The sequence below is a fragment of the Ixodes scapularis genome, unplaced genomic scaffold (assembly GCF_016920785.2).
Source record: "Ixodes scapularis isolate PalLabHiFi unplaced genomic scaffold, ASM1692078v2 PGA_scaffold4__175_contigs__length_147842914, whole genome shotgun sequence".
NCBI classification, from domain to species: Eukaryota; Metazoa; Arthropoda; class Arachnida; order Ixodida; family Ixodidae; genus Ixodes; species Ixodes scapularis.
Genome location: NW_024609879.1, coordinates 102612713 through 102634722, shown reverse-complemented (window position 1 = coordinate 102634722; position 22010 = coordinate 102612713). Strand labels below are relative to the sequence as shown.

Sequence of the window (22010 nt, the reverse complement as noted above, 5' to 3'; positions counted from 1 at the left end):
AACCTTTTTAGTTGCGATTTACAGAATGCGAATGAATGCTTTTTTAAGCTGAGAGTGAAGAATCCAAATAGAGTAACGAGGTAACCTAATTTAATTGACGATATCGCAAAATCGTTACGTTAAATACTTTTCTCGTTACTCTATCAGAAATAGAACGAGCACGTTAGAGCGTTCTTGGAAAAAAAAATACGTTACCAGTAACGTCCTTACTTTTAACGCGTCATTTCCAACACTTCTAACTCATGACCGACATTATTTAAAAAAAAAAAAGAAAAATTAAGGTATTTTATGTCAGCCTTATAATGATCATAATTAGGGAGGCTATTTATTGATGCGAATGTATATACACTGCCTGAATTATTATGGCTCGACGACTTCGAAAGAGGCTGTCATAAGCGCTCTTTTTTTTAATCTATTTGTTACCTATACCGGGTCAGCGCTGAGACTGATATAAGCTGGGATAGTTTAATTATACGTTCGCGGCGGCAAATATAACGAAAATTTCTAGGTCATAATGAATTTCACGCATCCATTGATTTTTGTTCACAAGTATGCCACTCAAACGTGTTCTTTTTCTACAGACATGCCTCAATGGGAAGTGCGTCCCTCGGCCCAACTGACGTGGTAGCAGATGATCGAAAAAAAAAAGCTTATTTGACCGAAAGTAAAAGCAAAAGCAAAATGAAGTCTAGAAACTAGAAGATCGAAAAAAAAAAGCTTATTTGACCGAAAGTAAAAGCAAAAGCAAAATGAAGTCTAGAAACTTATGAAAACAATGCTCGGTCATTTATATTTATCCCAACTCAGAAATAGTCGGGACTGGCAGGCCCGCCACCTGTTACCGTAATGCCCCAGTCCCGTTCTATGCGTGTAGAAACTGAGAGGGAGGAGGAAACGGGAACGCGGGGGGGGGGGGGGGGGGGGGGGGGGGGGACGCCACAGCGAACGAGCTCGATTTTGGGTCGGTTTTACGCACGGTGTTCCTACCTTCATACTTGTCGCTAGCGTTCACGACGTGTTAGATGACGATGATCATCTTGATTTTCCCCTTACATTTGTTTCAGTGAAAAGAAAGGCTTGTCAGCAAGACCGAAAATGACATCGTCCTTTTTGCTGATAAGCATTTTTCCACGAGATAAATGCCACTGGCACTCACAATGCCCTTTCTTGTCTTGATGTTGACGAATACCAGGTCTAGGAAGACGTTGGCTCCTAGAGAAATCTCGTTTTGCTGTGTTACCTTTAGATCCAGGCGAGGTCGTGATTCGCGTCCTATCCCCACCGTAAGCTTAATTTTCTGATGGCGTTTCCGCTTTCTGAAATGCGTGGTATATTTATAAGAGCCGAAAACCCGTTCTTTTACGGACCCTATACATAATGTGACAATAGACAGAAAAATACTATTATTTTTAGAGTTGAATCTTTTCGGGGCCCTTTTGTGTGTCTTTCATTGTGCACGGCTTCCAAAGTTTCCTACAGATAACGCATTCGTGAACGGGAATCTGTATGGGCTTGGAGGGCTAACGTTTTCTATTGTCTCCTGAGGTTTCTCTGGAAAGGCGACACATCGAATAAAAATGTCGACGCGATGCTGAATCATTCGGGCGCTGATCTCCATCGTAGTATAGCTGAATCGCAGATCGGGAGCCCGTCGGTGTTGCCGCCGGCGGCCATTGCTTGACACCAAGCAATACACGCAAGTCTATGGGAGAGTAGGAACATTGAAGCATATACGCTATGCTCGGGGGCGAGTATTTTATGGTGTGCTGCAATCCTTATGTCGGGTGTTTGGAGATCGAATCGGTATTTGTCAAACGTTCGAACGCCGATTAAAAAAATCAAACTTACCGGAGCACCTACGGCTGAGCTGGCAAGCTTGCTCTTGTAGTGGAGTAAACAAAGTAACTTGCCGTCAGTAAGACCGTCCTCAGGGAAGCCCAGAAGTTGATGAATGACAAATAAGTTCCATCTCAACAGCGGCTTCCCGTGAGTGAGCGAATTCCTCGTAGCAAAGCCTTCGTGCTTGTCGTCTGCTAAACCCAACTCTACGAAACCGCCACCGACTCCGCGGTAACTCTAGGTAACTCTCGCCCCATTGGGCTGCACTACAGCGGAGTCACCCTCGACCACAAAATATTTATTTATAAGAACTGTGAGGGCTGTCAGTTCTAATCTTTGTACGCAAGCTACGTGACGGGCTTATCGAAAAGCATCCAAAAAGTTTCAGTGCCGACAACAGCTAAGAAACAGGGGAAAACTTCACTTTTTCTCGTCCTTCCCATAGAGTCCCATGCATTGGCTGGTATCAATCAATGGCCGCCGGTGACGACACTCGGCCCCAGCTGCCGATGCCGCGGTCCGCGATCCAGCCTACTACAATAGAGATCAGTGCATTCGGGCGTTAGAAATACGCACATACGGCAGAGGCAGACTAACCGCCGAATTCAGAAACCTCACTCAAACTACACCCAAACTGAAGGGCCCCTCCACTTCCTCGAAGAAGGCGCGAGGGCCGGCGCTGGCCAATCGTGACGGCGGATCCGTCCTCGTAATTGGCCAGCGCCGGCCCTCGCGCCTTCCTCGAGGAAGTGGAGGGGCCCTTCAGTTTGAGTGTAGTTTCTGAATTCGGCGGTAAGGCATTCGCACAAGCAGCTGACCGCATTCGAATTTGTAAACCAGAATATCTAGCATGAATGTAGCATCGTAAATTGGTGAAAAACGGCATGAAAATTGCAGAGCGTTTCTGTTTGCTAATATCCTAGAAACTTCATTTGATGGTAAGTGGTTCAGTTTTTTCATGCCAAATCATAGTTAAATTTGGGCGTTTTACGTGCCAACCCAACAAAGGGCCCCTGGCACTCCCCACCCCCAGCGGAAGATTGAGGATTAATGCGTACCACCTGGAAATCTTGTGACGTGCAACTTTGACGTGCTCAGTTACACCGCGCCTTCTCCGCAATAAGCCTCCGTCAGATAGCGGGCACTTCGGCCGGGATTCGAACCCGCCACCTGGAGATCCGTAGGCCGGCGCTTTGCCTCAGAGCCACCACGGCGGTTTGTTCCCTTTTCTTATTGTTTGTGGAACTGTTGAATCTGTCAACAGAAAACACAGAACGCGACAACCTGTGTTGCAGGGGTTTGTAGTCATTTCAGGAGAGTTAACATATTTACTACCTCATGCCTTGCATACTAAGACACTCCGCGTCTTTGGGACTTCGCCAGTACGCTGCATGCCGGTGCTATGTCGAAGTAAAATTTATTCTCAGCATATTTTGACCGCATGAAGTTAGTCAGCCCTAATGGGCGGCTCGTGTCTTCAATGTTGATGATAATTTTGTTTCTTGTGCAGTACGACCGCTACTGTGTGGTCTTTAACGTGCATCGCGCCCGTTAAAGATAAACTCCGCCGATTTCTTTTTTTATATCTACTTATAATCCAAAGGCATAATCTGAGTGCGGATGGCTTCCTGAATCCGAAAGGCTATCGCATTTCCCTAGATTCACTCTAGTTAATTTAAAAAAAAAAAAAAAAAATTATGTTTCGCTCGCTGCCCGGAACGGAAACATCGTTCTCCCCTGTGTTTCCCCAATTTTTCCCGCTACCCCAATATGACGTCATCGACGGGCAGCAAGGCGCGCGGCCGGCAATCGAGTACGCTCGCGCCCGCCTTTCTCACGCTTATCATCGAGAAGACAGAGGGGTTCGTATTATCTAAAGTTGATGATAATTTCAAGTTGGATAACCTTGGCTTACGTAGTAAGCTATAAGAAAGAAAAAAAAAAAAAAACGGAAGCAATTGGGGTTTAGAGGAAACCGTTTTTGCAACTCGTACGCTCAAGCCGTTGCTCGCTAGTATCGTGAAATCGCTAGCAAATTCATATTCTTTCTACCAGAACCTCGCAGTTACGCTGGCGAAGAAAGGCCGAAGCGTAACGCAATAGTTTTTGACAAATTACTTAAGCACCATGGAGAATGCTAGGAAGGGGGTACAGGTGTCTCAGACGCTCGTCTTAGCTAAAGGAACGTGCTATTTGTTTTAGATTTTCTTTAGGAAAGTTACTGTTGCAAACGCCAGCACGTGTAACTAAGTTACACGTGCTGGCGTAACTATAGAATGGCCAAACTCTTCCAATATATGGTTCTGCTTCAAGGCAGACTAACTTTAAGGCTGTATAAGCATACCCACAACCAATTTTTTTTAATGGAGCAATGAAAATATAGTGGGGCTGGAATAACGGTTAAGAGTTGAGCTTGTTGGTACGTACTTGTAAATATCAGCTTGAACTTTAGAAATAACTAGAGCACAAAGACAGAAAGGATAGGATATGACACACAGCTGTGTGTCATAACTTGGTCATAACCTTGGCTTACTACGTAAGCCAAGGTTATCCAACCTGAAATTATCATCAACTTTAGATAATACGAACCCCTCTGTTTTCTCGATGATAAGCGTAAGAAAGGCGGGCGCGAGCGTACTCGAAAACCGGCCGCGCGCCTTGCTGCCCGCCGATCACGTCACGTTTGGGTAGCGGGAAAAATTGGGGAAACACGGGGGAGAACGATGTTTCCGTTCCGGGCAGCTGTGTGTCGTGTCCTTTCTGTCTTTGTGTTCTAGTTATTTCTAAAGTTTGAGCTGATATATTTACAAGGCTGGGATATATTGGGATTTTACTAATCGCACATCGTTTAGCGCTCCACAAAGCCAGAAGTCTGCTTTTTGGAGCGAACATTTGAAATTATAGCACACTATTCTTTGCCTATTTTTCTTTGTAAGCTTTCCACCGTTTCAATGGGATGTATTCGAGGTGCCAAAGCACGTCATCCGAACCCGGCCCACGCATTGGCCACGTGCACTGCGTCACTCTGACGTATGCGCTCGTCAACGATGGATCCCGCGACGTACATTTGAATTCGCGTTCGTGGCCAATGAGTGTTGTGACGGCATTTGTCATCACTTACGAATGACAAGTTTTATGGTGTGTTGAAATAACGCCGTGGAAGCTTGGAGTCGTCGCATCCGTTGCACAAGCAAGTCACGACCGCGTGATTTCTCATTTGGCTATTGGCGACGAGATGTTTTGGTTATGCAAGGGTACACTCTAGTTATGCCCTATTAAGGCCGGTTCAGACGCTTCATACAAGGCGGAGAGCTTTCGAATGCAAGAAGGTACAAAATAGTCCGCTATATTTTCAAATGTTCGTACTGAAAAGCTGGCTTTTGACTTTCTAGCCTCTTTCTTTGGGCCAACTAAACGATATGCGATTAGTGAAGTCCCAATTTAAAATCATTCATCCCAACCGAAAATTCGTTTCATGGGACCTTTAATTTGCCTGGGAACGCAATCTGAGCATTCGGCACGAGTGCTGCATCATCGTTTGACGAGCACTCGTATCCTATCATACGTTTCGTGCCTAACGGTGAATTCGGAAGGTCGCCTCCCTCCTCTGACCTGGGTGCAACAGAGCGCCCCGAGCTCCTCGGCGCCCGAACTACTGGGGATCCTTTTCAACTGATCAAAACTGCTGGGCTAAGAGCGCTCTGACATTTTCGGACCGGCCACGGAAGTTAAACTTCTCGACATTAGTGACGGATACAAAAAGGCTTGAGCTATACCTAAGCACTTCTTATGAGTGTTCAATGCGAAAGCATGAATGTCGTTCTTGTGCGCGTTCTCGTGAAGTGGCCGCGCCGCGCTCCGGAGTATGTTCGAGCGAGCTGTCTCGGCGGAGGCACCGCCAGCCAAACGCATCCTTTTCCCGGAGCGCTCTGGTTCGAGCACGTAGCGCCATAGGCCAGGTGAGGACAGCGCGCTCCTCGCGACGTGCCGATAACGTTCGCTTTTCACTCTCTCTCTTTCTCTCTCTCACTATGGTTTCAAGCGGCACCGGCAGATGACTCGTCGACCCGTGGGCACGTTGTAAGACGCAGGAGGCAGGCAGCAGTGCACAAAACGGCTTCTGCCGCCTCATGCTCCACACGCGCAGAGCTCCAGCGAGGTTGTCGCACGCACAGAAAGACCACGTTGTACCGGGGTGTCATGGCAACGAGATTATTTTTTTCGCTCTCACACGGTTTCGCCGTTTCGCCGCCGGCGACACTGTCAGCCGCGGGCACGGTGGCCGCGGAATGATGCAGCCTTTGGGATGCCCGTCCAACGAACGCTATCTGATTCCTCGCACCGCGCATTCATCCCCGCCGTGTCCTCACCTAACACGACACTGTCAGCCGCGGGCACGGTGTATCTTACACCATGCCACAGGGTGGCCCTCCTTGAAAGTGACGCGCCTCGGCCAATGGGAGCCTCGTTCCTTGAAACTATGATGGGCGCCAGCCAATGGGAGCCCTATCCATCAGAATTCAGCTTCACTTGGAGAGGGGAATTTATTTGCCGTTCGGCTCTGCATTTTGCGCGGCTTCAAAGCTGGGAGCCTTCAGATCGCGGCTTAACTTCGCTCCATTGGAAGAGGTGAGTTTATTTGCCGTTAGGCGCGGCAGCTGATGACGTCGGTTCGCTCCATGGGACAGGTAATGCTTTAGAAGTTTCGCATTAGAAGTTTTTACAGCATACGATGGACGATTGAGAAAAATTTAGACTCGCAACGTGATGGACTAACGGCTGTGACCGACTACAAACTGTTCTACGCATCAGCCTGTTAAAAAAGAAAACAACATGCGCATACGTTTTTGCAGAACGGAACGAACGCCAATGTTTGGAAATAGCTATAGTTATCAACACATCGCGTTTGCGGCAGTGCAAACGATGCGATAGCAATCATGCGTACGGCAGAACAGGCAGGTATTAAATGATTAGTAAACTGCAGCGGAATATTGTGCAAGCATGACCCTCAGGACATAGCACGTATCACCATGTAAAACAGTGCATTATAATCGGCTCTCACTTTATTTTAATACCAAACCTTTGAACGCGCTTTTACCAAACCTGAAAACTTCTTGAAGCGTCCACAAAACCCGATAAAACATCCGCGAGCTCCGCGAGCTCTCTCTTTATCGGTTAGACTTAGCGGGTTCACCACCGTGAAATTAACGATCTCGTAAAAGCACTGGGAATAATTCCCGCGCCGTGTTATCCCGTCACGGTCACAAGAGAATGTCGTCCCGTCCGTTGCAATCCTCCCACCCTCAAACGCACAAGCGGAACGAGATTTCCACCGCCGCACTCTAAGAAAATAAGTTTACATTCTTACACCCCTTGTCGCATATGACACACCCCAAAACTTGAGGGGTCGCTCGGGCGCTTTAGCGTGTGCGCCCCCACAAGCCCACAAACTTCAGATTGTAGACCTATTGTCACTGATGTAATTCGCCGATATTCCACCGTATATTGCAGCGCTTGGCTTTCACACATGTTTTGCGGGAAGCAGGCGCTTCAGATTTTTCAGAGTGTAGTTTGAAATGTTATATTTCGTCTGCGTTGCGGAAAAACAAACTATCGGAATTGTAAGAGCAATTGTTCTTTATTCCTCTGTCCTGTCGTCTTGTGTTTACATTTACTGCCCTCGGTTGGCATTAAGGTATACGGATGCAGGCATTGGGCGTCAAAAATTGGGACATACAATTGTTACTCGAGGCTTTCTTGGAAAGGCCAACGGGCATCAGATGAAGATGCCGACGTGACTTTAACTTAATCGGAAGTCAAACATACTAGCGGACGACTGACGGTTACCTGAGAGCGCAGCTACCAGATGCGGCACGTGGAAACCAGAATTTATAGCATAAGTGACATGCTACATGAGGGAAGAAACAGCATGAGTCTTCACATCGCAATCCTGCTTGCTATTTTACTCGGAACGTCATTTGGTGGTAAGTGGCTGTTTTTGGAGTGTTCAACACCATTATCCGAAGGCGAAAAGCAGTGTGTGTGTGGTCATTCCTTTCGGTGTCGGTCGTCTTTTGTGAGTTATGGCCGTTTGAAAACATGTCTTACCTACTATTTCAAGCTTCCGTCTTAATAAGAAGGGGAAAACGCGTCTACATTGCTTGCACTGACGACACACCAGTTGTTGTGATGGTCTTGCTAGCGGGCGCGCACATTCGGCAGCATGCATTTTGTACCATTGAATTCGCTATCCTCCTGAAGAACACGTAATCAAGTCTACCGCATGGTGCACATGACAGTGATATATACATAACCGCTCCTTCGGTAGCTTTTTCTGATAAAAAGCATGCCTATATTAGCATGCCTATATTAGCATTTCTGGCTTCTTGACTTCGTGTTTCTTATTTGGGTATCTTTCCCTTGCGCATATGCTGTTGCCGATGTTTATACGTGTCGTCTAATAAAAATGTAAAAAATAAGTTAAAAGTACGCCTTCTTCTCTGCTGCCTCTTACTCTTTGTCCCTGTGTTTTTTTCTGGCGTAAAACCTCACTATTATACATGTGATAAGCATCAGTGGCAAAGACCGGTGCCAGAATCGGAACCAAATCCCTCTGGACGAAAGGTTAGAAGGTTATCGGCGCATTTGATTTGTTCTCCTTTCTTTGAGAGCTATGTGCGCTTCACATACGTGCCAGATGACAGACGCAATTGTTGACCTTTTCTTGTCTCTTTGTGATGTCGAGCCACTGAAGCGGGCGTCGGCAAGTCTTTACAAGGGCCTAAGATGGGGAGAAGAACACAGTAAAATCTAAAAGGGCAATATTTAACATGTCTTGTTGTAGTAATGATAATGTAAAGTGAACGGAATAAGAAGAGAGAAAAAATGAAGGACGTTTACAATTCTCTGTTATGTCGAATCAGAGCGACGCTCTTGAGGAGGAGGGGAGAGTACGGAGGGGAGGGTCACGTGTGACGTCAGACATGACGTCACGTTTGGCGTCACAATGGTAAAACTTTCCCGCTAAATTTAGCGTGAAAATTTCCCCGCTGAATTTAGCAAAACAAATTTTCCCGGGTTGAGTGGCGTCACGTGTGACGTCACGTGTGACGTCATTATGGGAAAGGTCCCATAATGCAACGCGCGGTTACGCCGACGGCGACGGCGTTGCCGCTCAAGCCGCCAACGGGTGCCTAAGAGCTGCGCAGCTCTTAGGCGGCGCAGCTCTTAGGCGTCTAAACTCTATTTCACCTCATGATGGGCTGCAGCGGATGCTGCAAGCCAACCCAGCCAATCGAGCGCTGTGAACGCATCACGTGACCGACGCGCTCAGCTCTTCACTCTACGCCTTCTGAAAAACGCGTGAGATTCACATGACATGGAATTGTCTTGGTTGGCTCGTAGTGTCCTCTGCGGTCAATCATAAGGTGAAACGGAGCGTGTGGAGAAAGAAACCATGACCAGTCTCATATTTTATTACTATCAGACGTTATTGATTCTTGAAAGTATTTAGCGAAAGCACTTTCTCGCGTGTCGTTTTTGGTTTGTCGGTTCTCGGGTGTCGAGGGATATTTCAAAAGATTCAGTTTTTACTGGTTCTGTAATTAAAACGTGCACACATATTTCTCTTTTTCTTTTTTTTTTTTTCTTTTTTTGACAGGGGTGTCATATTTTTTAAGCTACGTAAAGGCTAAAGCTCACTTGTTTAAATAATTCTATGGATGTTTTCATTTTCTGATGGAGATCTTTTCCTTTATAGTCGTGATTACATCAAAGCTGACTCAGCCTCTGATAATCGTTCTCTGGAGTTTGCTTAAGAGTAATGATCCTTTAAATAATAGACACTTTTAACAAGTTTGTTTTGTCTTAAACAGACCTCCAGGCACAAAAGGACCCATTCTGCATTTTCAGTCAGGGCGACGTTTTTGTCTGTAACCAGACTTGTTACCTCGAAGTGGAAACAGTTGACCGTCTTATAGCTGTTTCAATCGTATACTTCAGTTAAAGCGCAGCGAAAAAAAAAAAATACAAAGGGCCTTCTTTGCAAAAGTAATTTATTGTTATTATAGATATAACACCAGAACACGTTAAACAAACGCCGCATATTGAACTTTCGGTAACACTTTCCATGTTGTTTTTTTTTTCTTTCTCAATTGAAAGCGCCGCTTCTAGAACGTGTCGTGTATCCCAAGCTTCTTGAAGCAAGAGGCATCAACGGAGAAAAATTACTACGTATCGAAGATGGACTTGTACTGACCCTGGAGAAAAGTGCAGTCCTAGCCGAAGATTTTGTCTTGGTTCAAGGCGACGGAAGAGAGCAACATGTAGGTGTATCTACCATAAAAATTAGATATTGTTTTTATATATCTATGATATCCTTATTTATTTTATTTAACTACTGACCTATGGGTGATGTGCAAATTTGTAGTGCACCACTTGGAATATAGTTTCGCCAGACCAGTACTTTTCATTATTGAGTTTCAGATCAGCGGCAAGGAGCTGGAGAAGAATCTGTACCACGACATACAACACATGTCAGCTCTTTCGATAGAGGAAGTGTACGGAGGTTGGCAGGTGGTAAGTGCCACCGGTACAAGTATTTTCGCTGATCATTTTAAATATTACTAGGGTCGATTCAGTAAGTATATTTCGAAATTATTTACTAACAAGAGGTGTCTGCAGTGTGGAGGGTTACACGAATGGTTTCAGAATTATTTGTCTAATTGAACATGTGTTGCTCGTGCGAACGGCGCCTTTTTCTTTGCGTACAAGGCCAGTTCTGGGCTCGTTTCCTTTTCTATTTTTGCGAACGACGTCTGTGAGCACATTGCAAACTCTTCTTCTTTTTTTTTTTTGCAATATGCTGATGATATTAAGGTATTTAAGGAGATTAAGACGATCTCAGATAACTAGGTTCTACAAGAGGGCATAAACTCATTTAGCAAATGGTGTTCACTGAACGGTCTTCTTCTAAACAGCTCGAAAACCAAGGTCATGCCCCATAGTCGCAAAACACAAACAACGTGTTTCACCTACAGTGTTCGCTCAGACGTATTGTGCCCTGCTGATGAAGTGCGAGACTTGAGGAGGGGGGGGGGGGAGGGGGGGCTTTTTGATTCTTTTTTGAGATTTCATAGCCATGTGGCTCGTATAGTACCTGCGCTTTGCGTGCGCTCACTGTTGTCTATCGAATGATAAGTATTTAGAAACCTCGCAGCGTTCGTAACCCTGTACTGCTCTTTGCGAAGGTCCCAACTCTACACGCATCTCCTGTATGTGTACGTAGTTGTAAAAACTACCCTCCTAAGGCTGGAGCGAGTGCAAAACAAATTTTTATCTATTTATCAATATCGCTATCTGTGCAATGAAACATCTCTATCAAAGAGTGACAGGGTATTGGACGTCCCACATATGAACAGCTTATATCACTGTCAAAAAAAAGCAAATCTGTTTTTTTTTTTGTTTTTTTTTTTTTTCTTTTCAAAGTTCTTTATGGAATGGCCGACTATTAAGAACTGTTATCACATACAGCTTTTAGAGTTCCGCGAACAGCGGCCCGTTTGACAACGCCTTTTTCTCGAACGTTAAATATCCTGGACCCCATGTTTCATCTGAAAAGGGAGGGGGGGGGGGGGGGGGGGGGACATATAATATCATTGCAAGTCATCTTGATATTTTTTGTGTGACTGAATTTGTCAGATCTCTCAGAGTCTTGCAGGAGTCTCGCAGAACATGTCGTAATTGTGATTTTATTATTTATTATTTTTAGTAAGTATATTTATTTTTGTGGCGCTGTCTTGTACCCTGAGTATGAACCCTGCGTTGCGTTCGTTGCTTGTTGTGTAAGTCGGATCTTTGTGTCCGCGTGAGTTTTAAGTATCATGTATTTTACACAATGCTGTGTGTTTTTTCCCGTTTTTATTGTAGTGTGTAAGTTTTGGTGGTCCAGTATACCGAGACCGCATGGTCGCTCCTGAACACCTAATAAAAAGTATTCTTAATTATTGATTATAAAAAAAAAAGTTCCGATTCAATCAAAGGTAATTACATTTATATTTGCGGTAAATGCTAATAAATATTTCCAATAAAACTTGCAGAGAGGAGTGCTGAACGAGCATCTAAAGATAGAACCTTTGCCAATGAACACTCGTTCTGAAGATGGAAGCAGCGCGCATAAAGTATCCAACATTGAGAAGGTGGCGAATTACGAGAACGATTACATCGGTAAGATTGACACGTACGGGATCTATTTATCGCGTTATTTTAAATAAGCCCAATGATTTTTTCTTATTACGGTGCTTACACCTCAGTATACACTTCAGCCCAGTGAAAACACACAGAAAAAACATAAAAACACGAATGACTAAAAAGGTATTTAGTGATTACGAACGAAAACTTTCTCGATCGAACCTAAGAATTACCAGTTTAAGTTTTTTTACACGTATATACTTTCCGCAGTTTGTCTACGTGATAGTTCTCGTACGTTGTGCAATAAAATTATGTGCCTGTGAGAGATTGCCTCGATAGTCTATGCGTTGGGCTATCACTCGTGGTTCCTATGTGCACACGTTCTTCACTTCTGTTATGTAGGTACTACATATATTGTAATATTCGGACACAATAAACTTATCTCTATGATAATGATCACATGAAGGCTTTACACCCTAACATAATATCATCTAACAAGATGTTACGTGATATATAATGCAATATAATACAGTGTATTGCACTACAATATACTAACAAAATTCAGTGCACAGATTAGGAATCACAACATTTTTGTATACATTGCAATGCTATATAGTACTATCCTTTCCAGTGGCCCCTGGTTCCGTGGTGGCCGAGAGAGCTGAAAACTTACCTGACGGTGAGCAAAATACCTTCTGGATTCCTTGCGCATTCTTCTTTTCTTTCTATGCCCTCAAAACTTGAGAGAGATGATGTGAACTCTTTGTTGAGTTATCGTTCTCGTCGCGCCAATGCGCGAATAACATAATGGACTGATCTCAGCTCGGTGGTGCCATTTTTTTTTCTTTAATTATGTATTGTATAAGATGCTTGGTCCTGAAATATTTTAATAATCGTCTCTTTTGATATCTTAAAACTTCACTAGGTCGATTTAGCATAGCCTAGTTCTCATCTGAAAAGTATTTAGTAAAGTAGCTTCATGCGTTTCCTGAATCAAGGAAGTTTAGAAGCTAAACATGTGTCAAATCTGAAACCCCCCCCCTTTCCCCCGCCTTTTTAAACTGCCCAGGAATGCCAACCCAGAAGGCTTGGTAGAGACCGCTGAAAGCCGGTTCGGCACCGTTAACATGAAGGAGTCGATTAGTCGAGCATGTCTTTTTCGAGTATACGCTAACAACACTATATTCTCTACCACGCACAGCTTTCAGATGACGGAGCAACATGTGCCCCGTTGATGTTGTTAAAAAAAACTCATTAATATAAATAAACGTTATGACAGATCTTGTTAAAATTATCGCACATCTCGTATTCATTTCTCGCACAATGTAGGGGGTAAAACTGCATTCACATTAATTGTGAGAAGCGTTTTAAAAATGCATCAACATGTTGTAAAAAAAGTAGTTTGCAAAAAGCAACATTTTTGCTTGCTATGGACCAGCGCATTCGATAATTGGTCCGAACTACAGTATGCAGGCGGAAATCCTCCCGTAGTATTTATTTATCTACTGACGTTTATTGATATTGTAATCACTTATGGGTTTTTAGAGGAGTGGAAATTCAAAGAAACGGCCACCTGATGCGTTGTTTGTTTTCTTGCATGAACTAATAATTTCGCTGTTGTTTTCTTCACTTAAACACCCTTTTGCCACCTTGTGGTCCCCCACCATAGCAATATGGTAATTATGGTGAACATTCAAGCTTAAAGCAAAACGGAGCGTGAAAGGGGGTGGTACGTTATGTTCTCCCATAGCGTCCTCTATACTGAAAAAGCCTGACACACCGTCACGTGACGCGGCTGCCGAAAGTGAAAAGGTAGAACGGCAGACAAGAGACTTGTAACGGGCGCCCCGCTGCGGCGAGACGCCGAAACACACTTGTCCCGAGCGATGGAATGTCTGCTCGTGCTTCTCGGGTTCCTCGGACTACCGCTTCTTTTCTCGTCGGGTTTGAAATCCATGTTTCGAGTCCTCGCCACTGCAAAGGCTGTGCGCTGATTTCCAGACTCCCCGAGAAATGCTCTGTGCTACCAGATCCTCGCGCTCCAAATACGCAACCGGGCACTAAATGGCTCCGTCATCGAACTGCCAGGCTTTGTGAGTATAGAGGAGGCTATGGTTCTGCATATGCTTACATAAGACAGTTTCTTCGATTTCGAAATATTGGGACCTGGGGACACATGAGGATTTGCACTCTCATGCTTGACTGTCAATGCAGCGTCCTCAAATGTTGCAAAAGAATAAAAGCTAAGAGTTTCGTAATCATGATTTTTATTGAATGTCACCTGTGCTACGTTTTCCTCTGCACACAGAAACATTGGTCAAAAATGTCGCTGTCGAAGTGATGGTGATATCTGACCTTCATCACCACGGTCACAGTTACTTCAAGGAGACAGATGTGGTCATCTACGTAGCAATGGCTATTATTTCGGTAAGGCGCGATTCTCTTATAACAATAACCCGATTTTGACTACATCATACACAGGAATTTACCCCTTTTACGTTTTCTATTCATACACATCTTTGGTGTTTGGCTACTACAGTGCCTTGAAGGTGTCTCCGACCGTCCGCGCCTTTATTATTCTGCTATTCTAAACCTTGGAGCGAGGGAGAGACGAAAGAAAAGGGCAATCGCAAACCTCCCCTGCATTCTGCCGAGGAGGAGGTGAGAACGCGCGGTGACTTCACAGCACCGAGCTCTGGCTGAAATGATTAGTGGGCTGATTAGTGAACACAGCTGTTCGAACATGAACTCCAAACATCGACGTCCGGCGTCGTTCTCCGTTCTGCGTTCGAACAGTGGGTAGACGAGTTTTTTTTTTTTTTTTTTTTTTTTTTTTTTGTCTTCGCAAGTTTTTTTTTTTTCGTGCAGTCTTGGAGTGTCTGGTTCAGAACAATGGGGTCGGGATTTGGATTTCCGCCTCGGCGCGTTTATGATTTGGTTATTTTTTCTAAATTAATTACTATTTGTTTTTTACTTATGACTTCTTGTTTTTTACTTATGACTTCTTTTGTATTGATTGTCCTCTGAGGTACGTCATACACATTTCGGAACGGTTTCCGTGGTGTTTCGTCATAATTAATTCAGGAATCCCATTCCTTAAACACAATCGGTGCAAATACTAAGAGAGGGCATGACGCTGCAGCTCTGTAGCTTTCGCAAACTATCCTTTCTCGTCGCTCGGCTCTTCCTCGTCCTCTTCTCTAAGCCGCTCCTCGACCACATGGACTTACCATCGTACCTTGCATGGTTGATATTTGTATGTAAGAAAAAACAATCGGCTTTGGTGGGCTAAGCTCTTTCACTATGGTTTATATAGAAGATTGCAACAGTTTCCCCGCTCACGCGGTGTCTAACCCGATCCTATGTTATTTAAGCAAAGCTGCGTGCACAGCTTTGTTTAGTTAATCTCTTTTTTCCCCCTCTAACTTCATTGAGAACCTGGTTATTCAATTTCTAAAATAGCAATATCGTTGCATCATCGTTGCAGCATTGTTGTATTGTATCATCTATAAAATCTCTGAAAATTTATTTTGAGTTTGGGTTTTATTGGTAAATCGTTGCTGAAATATTATATAAAGCTTTCGCTTCTTGTTTTTGTTTTGGTTTTGTTCTTCTATATGTTACTATCATGACAATTCCTCCTTTTTTGCTCCCCCCCCCTTGTGTGTTGCATCGGCAGATGTCCTTGAGGTAAATAAATTGAATTAAATTAAATTCGAAGCCGCAACAACCGGACCGCCAGTTGACCGTTGTACGTCGCTTCTTTCTTGTTTAAAGCCAACCATCAAGTCAATTCATTGTAAACTAAAGTAGTATTAGATTACTTCGGAAATTAAAAACAGCGCGGAAAGACGAGGACCAGACAAAGAAGTGACACGGACGTAGCAGCGCTACGTCCGTGTCACTTCTTTGTCTGGTCCTCGTCTTTCCGCGCTGTTTTTAATTTCCGAAGTGTGTACCAACTCGCCCAAGCCTCAACTTTAGTATTAAATTACGTTGCTGGGCCAGTTAAAGGAACACTACGTCATTCTTGAGGTAGCTCATGTGAAATGCATAGCTTATCACAAATCTATATCACTCTTGGCAAACTATCAAGAACACAATGGATTGTATTCTCCTTGGCAGGCTGTTACCACCATGCAAGTGATATTTTTTTATATGGGATATCAGCACGCAGTATTACAATCAGCTCCTTTCAATAATTAAGAAATATATATTATATCATTAAAAATTTGTGAGCTAATAAATATCTTCAATCATACCATTGTCACTTAAATAGCAGGTATGTCGATTCAATATGCCAGATGATAAGTGCTTACGAACTTTGGCGGAAATTGATCCTGCGGACGTCGAAGAAGGCTGGGTTGACAAAGTGGTTTCATCACAATACATCTAGCTCTTGCGATCCTGCGAAATATTGTTGGTCACTTATTTGATTCAACATTGGTTGGTAATATCAATGCACAACAGCTGAACCAGTAAGCGAAATTAAAAGGCTTTATTCGCGAAGGAATCGAATTGTGAAATTTGATCGTCACAGTGTTTTTGTAAGCTGAAAGGCTCAACTGACACACAAAAATCTTGACCGATGTAATGTGCGCAGTGCAACCAGTTCCTGACGGGTTACAAAACATTTATTGCCTTGAGACTCACGCTAATTAAACCTACTCCAGCATGAAAAAAGCGAAATATTCTTTTTGTTCGTGCGTGCTCGACCTTCAAGTTATTAACGTAAAGTCCCCCCCACTAAAGAGAGCGGGAAAAGTTAATGTTTAGTTTCAAATATATAGCATGCCGGGAAAAGCAAATCCAGGGTTTTCCAGAAATCTAGTTAGTTCGACTTGCTTAACAAACCGCCGGAGCTCCCTTTGAGCTAGAGTGTTCTAGACGGGGAGGTGATCGTAAATGGGACGCACTTCCTCCGAGATAATCGAAGCCCATCCGACGCAGGACGCTGGACTAGATACCTCCACGATATTTCTGAGAGCTGTTCAGGCGCAAAACAATTCGCGTAAATAAGTCGATAAACTGAGTAAAATTAATGTTTACCAAGTGTGTCTTTAAGTTGTGCATTTATTATACTAAAAGTTTGTGAGTGTAAAGAAGGCAAGGAAAGAAACAAACAAATTCGATAAGCGGAAGGAAAACAGAAGCAAATCGTCGGGTTGGCGCTAAACATGGCATCACAAGGTGCAACAACTTGAAAGCTGCTTATATATAAACATCCTAAAGAAGATCCAGCAGAAGAGCTTGTAAATAAAGAAGCCCTTGACACGTTAACTTTCTCTGTACTGTCACGTTTCACAGATGACGTAAGTTAGAAGAAATATTGCATCTGTACCATCCACACTCTACGAAATTCCACGATTAACTCCATACGTTGTTTTAATGTCTTACTGAAAAAACTGCCGGTGTTCTTTTTTCTAATTTTTACATTGTCCCTATAAGTGCAGTGCCATTTTTTTTTCATTTATCGGCAGTTTTATGTGTTATTATGTTTTTTATGACCTTGTTTGTTATACTTTTATTTTATGCATACCGCGTGGATGCAGTTGTCTTGGCCAGGCAGCCGGCAAGAAAATGATGAATAAATAAATTAATAAATAAATAAATCAATAAATAAAAGCATATGTGAAACGATATAGGAGTAGCAGCGTCAACCAAGCGGTTTGTTTCCATTTTGTTCCGCTGCATAGGAAATACCCAATTTTTTCTTGCATTCTATTTTTAAAAACTTACACTCACAAAATTATAGAACGATAAATGCACCACTTAAAAACAGATTTCTGAAAAGTTTCATAGCACTCCGTTCATTGGATTATTTATTAGATTCTTCCCTACGACTGAACAGTGCGCGCCAGTCACCTAGCTGCGTTTGGACATTTGTGTTTGTCCTTTGACCCACTTGTTCCCGTTCTCCAGGGACCATTGTCGTTTATTCTGTCCAGCTCGCCTGCACCCTCGCATAAATTGCATTGACACCGTGTGTACTGTCGTTTCACCTACCAATTGACCAAATCGCGACAGTTGTAGAGTTTGTCAGTGACTCATGTAAAGCATAGTTTTCTGCCATTCCGGAAATCCTTCAACTCATGGACGTTTTTTGCTGAACAACTAAACCTCCGGTCCCGTTCCAGGCGCCACAGTTTTACCAAAAGTGGCGTATTTTGTTGTGTTAGTTGAGAATTATTGGCCCCGCGCTCTCCTACGCAAATTAAAATCATACTAAAACAAGAAATATACTCTCAGTGAAGGGCTTCTTGTTGGCTTCATTAACTTTTTAATGTTATTGTTTATATTCAAGCGGAAGAGGCCGCTTCCGGAATGCCTACACGAAAATAACTACACAGTTTTTTGCAGGGGGTATTTTAATATTGGGTTGCTGAGAAACTAAAAAGGGAAATGGAAGCTATTACTCAGACGAATGGGTTTTTAAATGCAATACAAATTCCAATTCAAGTTACTGTAAACTTTGAGACATTAATTGATATATTTATTAGTAATAGCGACAGTCCACATATAAAAGCCGGAGTCATGAATTACAATCTAAGTGATCCCCTTCCAATATTTAGGTGTTCGAAAACCAGAATTCATAAGCAAAGCAGAAATAATGCCTCGTTCTATTTTGAGCATATAACCTCCGAGCGGTTAAATGCATTTAGACAAGAAGTCGAAAAGATCTTTTGGAGTGATATGTTTTGTTTTAAAAGATGTTGATTAAATTTACAATCGCTCATTGAAGTGGTTCAAAACCATTTATTAGCGCCATTTTACGGGCCGATTGTTAAGGACACCTAAAAAATTAAAAAAAACTATAGATAATTCAAGACTTACTTGACAGAATTAAAATTAACAAAACGCAATGTACCAGAAATTTGTCAAAACCAAGACCTCCATAACCTGCTCTCTTTCAAGACGAATTCCTATATTCTGCTCTCTTTCACGACGTATTTCAACCAATTAACAAAATTGTTAGGGATCACTAACGCGGAATATCATTCTAAGGTATTTAGAGACTCAAATGGTCGTACGGACTTGATTTGGCAAAAACTGAATTCAATTTTAAATCGCAGTTAAAGCCATATCAGCCTGATGATAACATTGAACGAGACGGCGAACGTTTAAGTGGACTCTCTTTAGCCAAAGCCTTCAGGTAATAATTTGTATATTTAGTTAGTACCAACAGGAACGCCGATCCATCCAAATACATTTTCAGCGTAACGGTTAAGAGTTGAGCTTGTTGGTACATACTTGTAGTTATATCAGCTTGAACTTTAGAAATATCTAGAACACAAAGACAGAAAGGACAGGATATGACACACAGCTGACTACCAACGATTTTTTAGTTTAAACTTCTTCTTTGCGCTTTTGCTCCTTCCTTTTGAGTCCCAAGTGGAGCACATTAACCTATTATACAAATTACCCTATTCCACTAATAAAGATCACTCCCGATATTTACACTTATACAAAAAATATGTACAAATCATTTGCACAGTATTCCCCGCAAATTATTGTTTTTGAACTAACCCGCCACAAGCTCGTGCTGTTGTTGTTTGGGGCGTGACATTCTTTAGGTACTGTCTTTCTTTTTTGTGGACGGTGATTGATGGCGTGCTGACACAGTCCTCCGCGTGCTCCTCGATGGCGAGCGCCTCGAGCATTTCGCGTGCATGAGGATTGTTGTTTCTTCCAAGAATGGTGGTGCTGTTCAAAGCTACACTACACTGGCATGTCCTCCAATGAGCTGCCAGATGTCCTGCCGCTGTTCCCTTTAGAGACGCTGCATGCTCACGGGCTCTGTCGTTGATACATCGGCCTGTTTGGCCGATGTAGCATTTCCCGCAAGACAGGGGAATGTGGTAAACCACTCCTGTTGAGCATGGGAGATATTGCGTTCTGTGGGCCGTGTTGCAGAATTTTTTCTTTCTTTTTCGGTTCACTTCACTGCACATATAGTATGCTTTGTTGGGCGCGGAGCATACTACTTGTACGTCATTTCTTGCTGCAATCTTTTTCAATTTGTGGGTGATCCCATGGATGTACGGTAGCACCACGATCTTCCTTCGAGTTTTGTCTGCGTCTTCGTTTTCCTGACTTTTATGCTTCAATTTTTTGCAGATGTTTTCACAGACTGGCACCATTAGACTAGTTGGATATCCCGATTCTCGTAGGCGGCACATCTGTTTTTCAAAACTTTGCCCTATTTGGTGCTCACACGATTTGTGTAGGGCAGAGATTAGAGCCGTGCTCGCGACACTCCTCTTTATGGTTCTTGAATGTCCGGATGTGAACGGCAGAAATCCTTTCGCTGACCGGGGTTCGTACCTCCAGCACACGTGTCCTTGATTGAAAGTCAGATTGAGATCTAGAAATTTTATATTTTTGTCGACAGGTGCTTCATAGGTGAAAACCAAGTCGGGGCAACTTTCTTTGAAGCATCTAAGAACTGTGTCTCTGGTTCCGTTTGTCTGGTCATCGACTTCCGTGGCACTTAGTATTAAGAAATCGTCCACGTAACGGAAAATCGCCTGGACGCTTGTATGTTTCAAGTTGTCTTCGATGATCTTGCTGCATGCCGCCAGGTACATATCACATAGCTGTGGCGCCACTCGAGATCCAATGCATACTCCGCTTTTTTGCACCATTGGTTGGTCTTGATATACCACCACAGTCGCGTTTAGATATGCACATAATAGTTCTAAAAAGGTGTCTACATTTATTCCTGCGGCGTTCTGAAAAGCTGTGGTGCCTTGCTTCTCAATTGTAGAGCGGAGAATCGCCATAAGGTTTGTGTGCGGAATCGAATAATACATGTCTTGAATATCTATTGAAATTCCAGATGTGACACCAGTTCCTTTTTCTTGAAGGTATGCAATTAATTGTTCCGAATTCTTGATTTTGTATGGATCATCCGATTGTATCATGGCTAGGCGAAGGGATAGGAACGTCGAGAGATAATTAGCAAAGATCTTAATTTATGCGTTTCCGACAAGGAAGGCGGATTCGTCGTCCTAGATTCAGCCACATACAAAGAGAAAGCCTCTGCCGCCATGGCAAAGAACTTCATTGATGTGGACGCAAAAACACACAAAAAAGCAAAACAAGCGGTTCTGAAGCTCCTTGATAACAACAACATGAACAGTTTATGCACAAAAATAAGACAAACGAAGAAAGGACAGCTGGAAGTTTTTTTCTCAGCGAAAACCCACAAAGAGGGCACACCGTTTAGGGCCATTGTGTCGGAAAAAGACACCTGGCAAATCCATCTCTCGACGTTCCTATCCCTTCGCCTAGCCATGATACAATCGGATGATCCATACAAAATCAAGAATTCGGAACAATTAATTGCATACCTTCAAGAAAAAGGAACTGGTGTCACATCTGGAATTTCAATAGATATTCAAGACATGTATTATTCGATTCCGCACACAAACCTTATGGCGATTCTCCGCTCTACAATTGAGAAGCAAGGCACCACAGCTTTTCAGAACGCCGCAGGAATAAATGTAGACACCTTTTTAGAACTATTATGTGCATATCTAAACGCGACTGTGGTGGTATATCAAGACCAACCAATGGTGCAAAAAAGCGGAGTATGCATTGGATCTCGAGTGGCGCCACAGCTATGTGATATGTACCTGGCGGCATGCAGCAAGATCATCGAAGACAACTTGAAACATACAAGCGTCCAGGCGATTTTCCGTTACGTGGACGATTTCTTAATACTAAGTGCCACGGAAGTCGATGACCAGACAAACGGAACCAGAGACACAGTTCTTAGATGCTTCAAAGAAAGTTGCCCCGACTTGGTTTTCACCTATGAAGCACCTGTCGACAAAAATATAAAATTTCTAGATCTCAATCTGACTTTCAATCAAGGACACGTGTGCTGGAGGTACGAACCCCGGTCAGCGAAAGGATTTCTGCCGTTCACATCCGGACATTCAAGAACCATAAAGAGGAGTGTCGCGAGCACGGCTCTA

At 43.3% G+C, this 22010-nt stretch overlaps 1 protein-coding gene across 1 annotated transcript in view; it reads left to right on the top strand.

Moving 5' to 3' along the window:
* The first annotated feature begins 7768 nt into the window (after nt 1-7768).
* LOC115328226 (venom metalloproteinase antarease-like TtrivMP_A) overlaps nt 7769-22010 on the top strand; it is a 57059-nt gene continuing 42817 nt past the window's right edge. Inside the window, exons 1-6 of the mRNA XM_029989438.2 lie at nt 7769-7823; nt 10000-10163; nt 10324-10416; nt 11937-12063; nt 12659-12706; nt 14336-14454. Coding sequence (XP_029845298.2) covers nt 7769-7823; nt 10000-10163; nt 10324-10416; nt 11937-12063; nt 12659-12706; nt 14336-14454 — 606 coding nt within the window. The remainder of the gene's footprint in view (nt 7824-9999; nt 10164-10323; nt 10417-11936; nt 12064-12658; nt 12707-14335; nt 14455-22010) is intronic.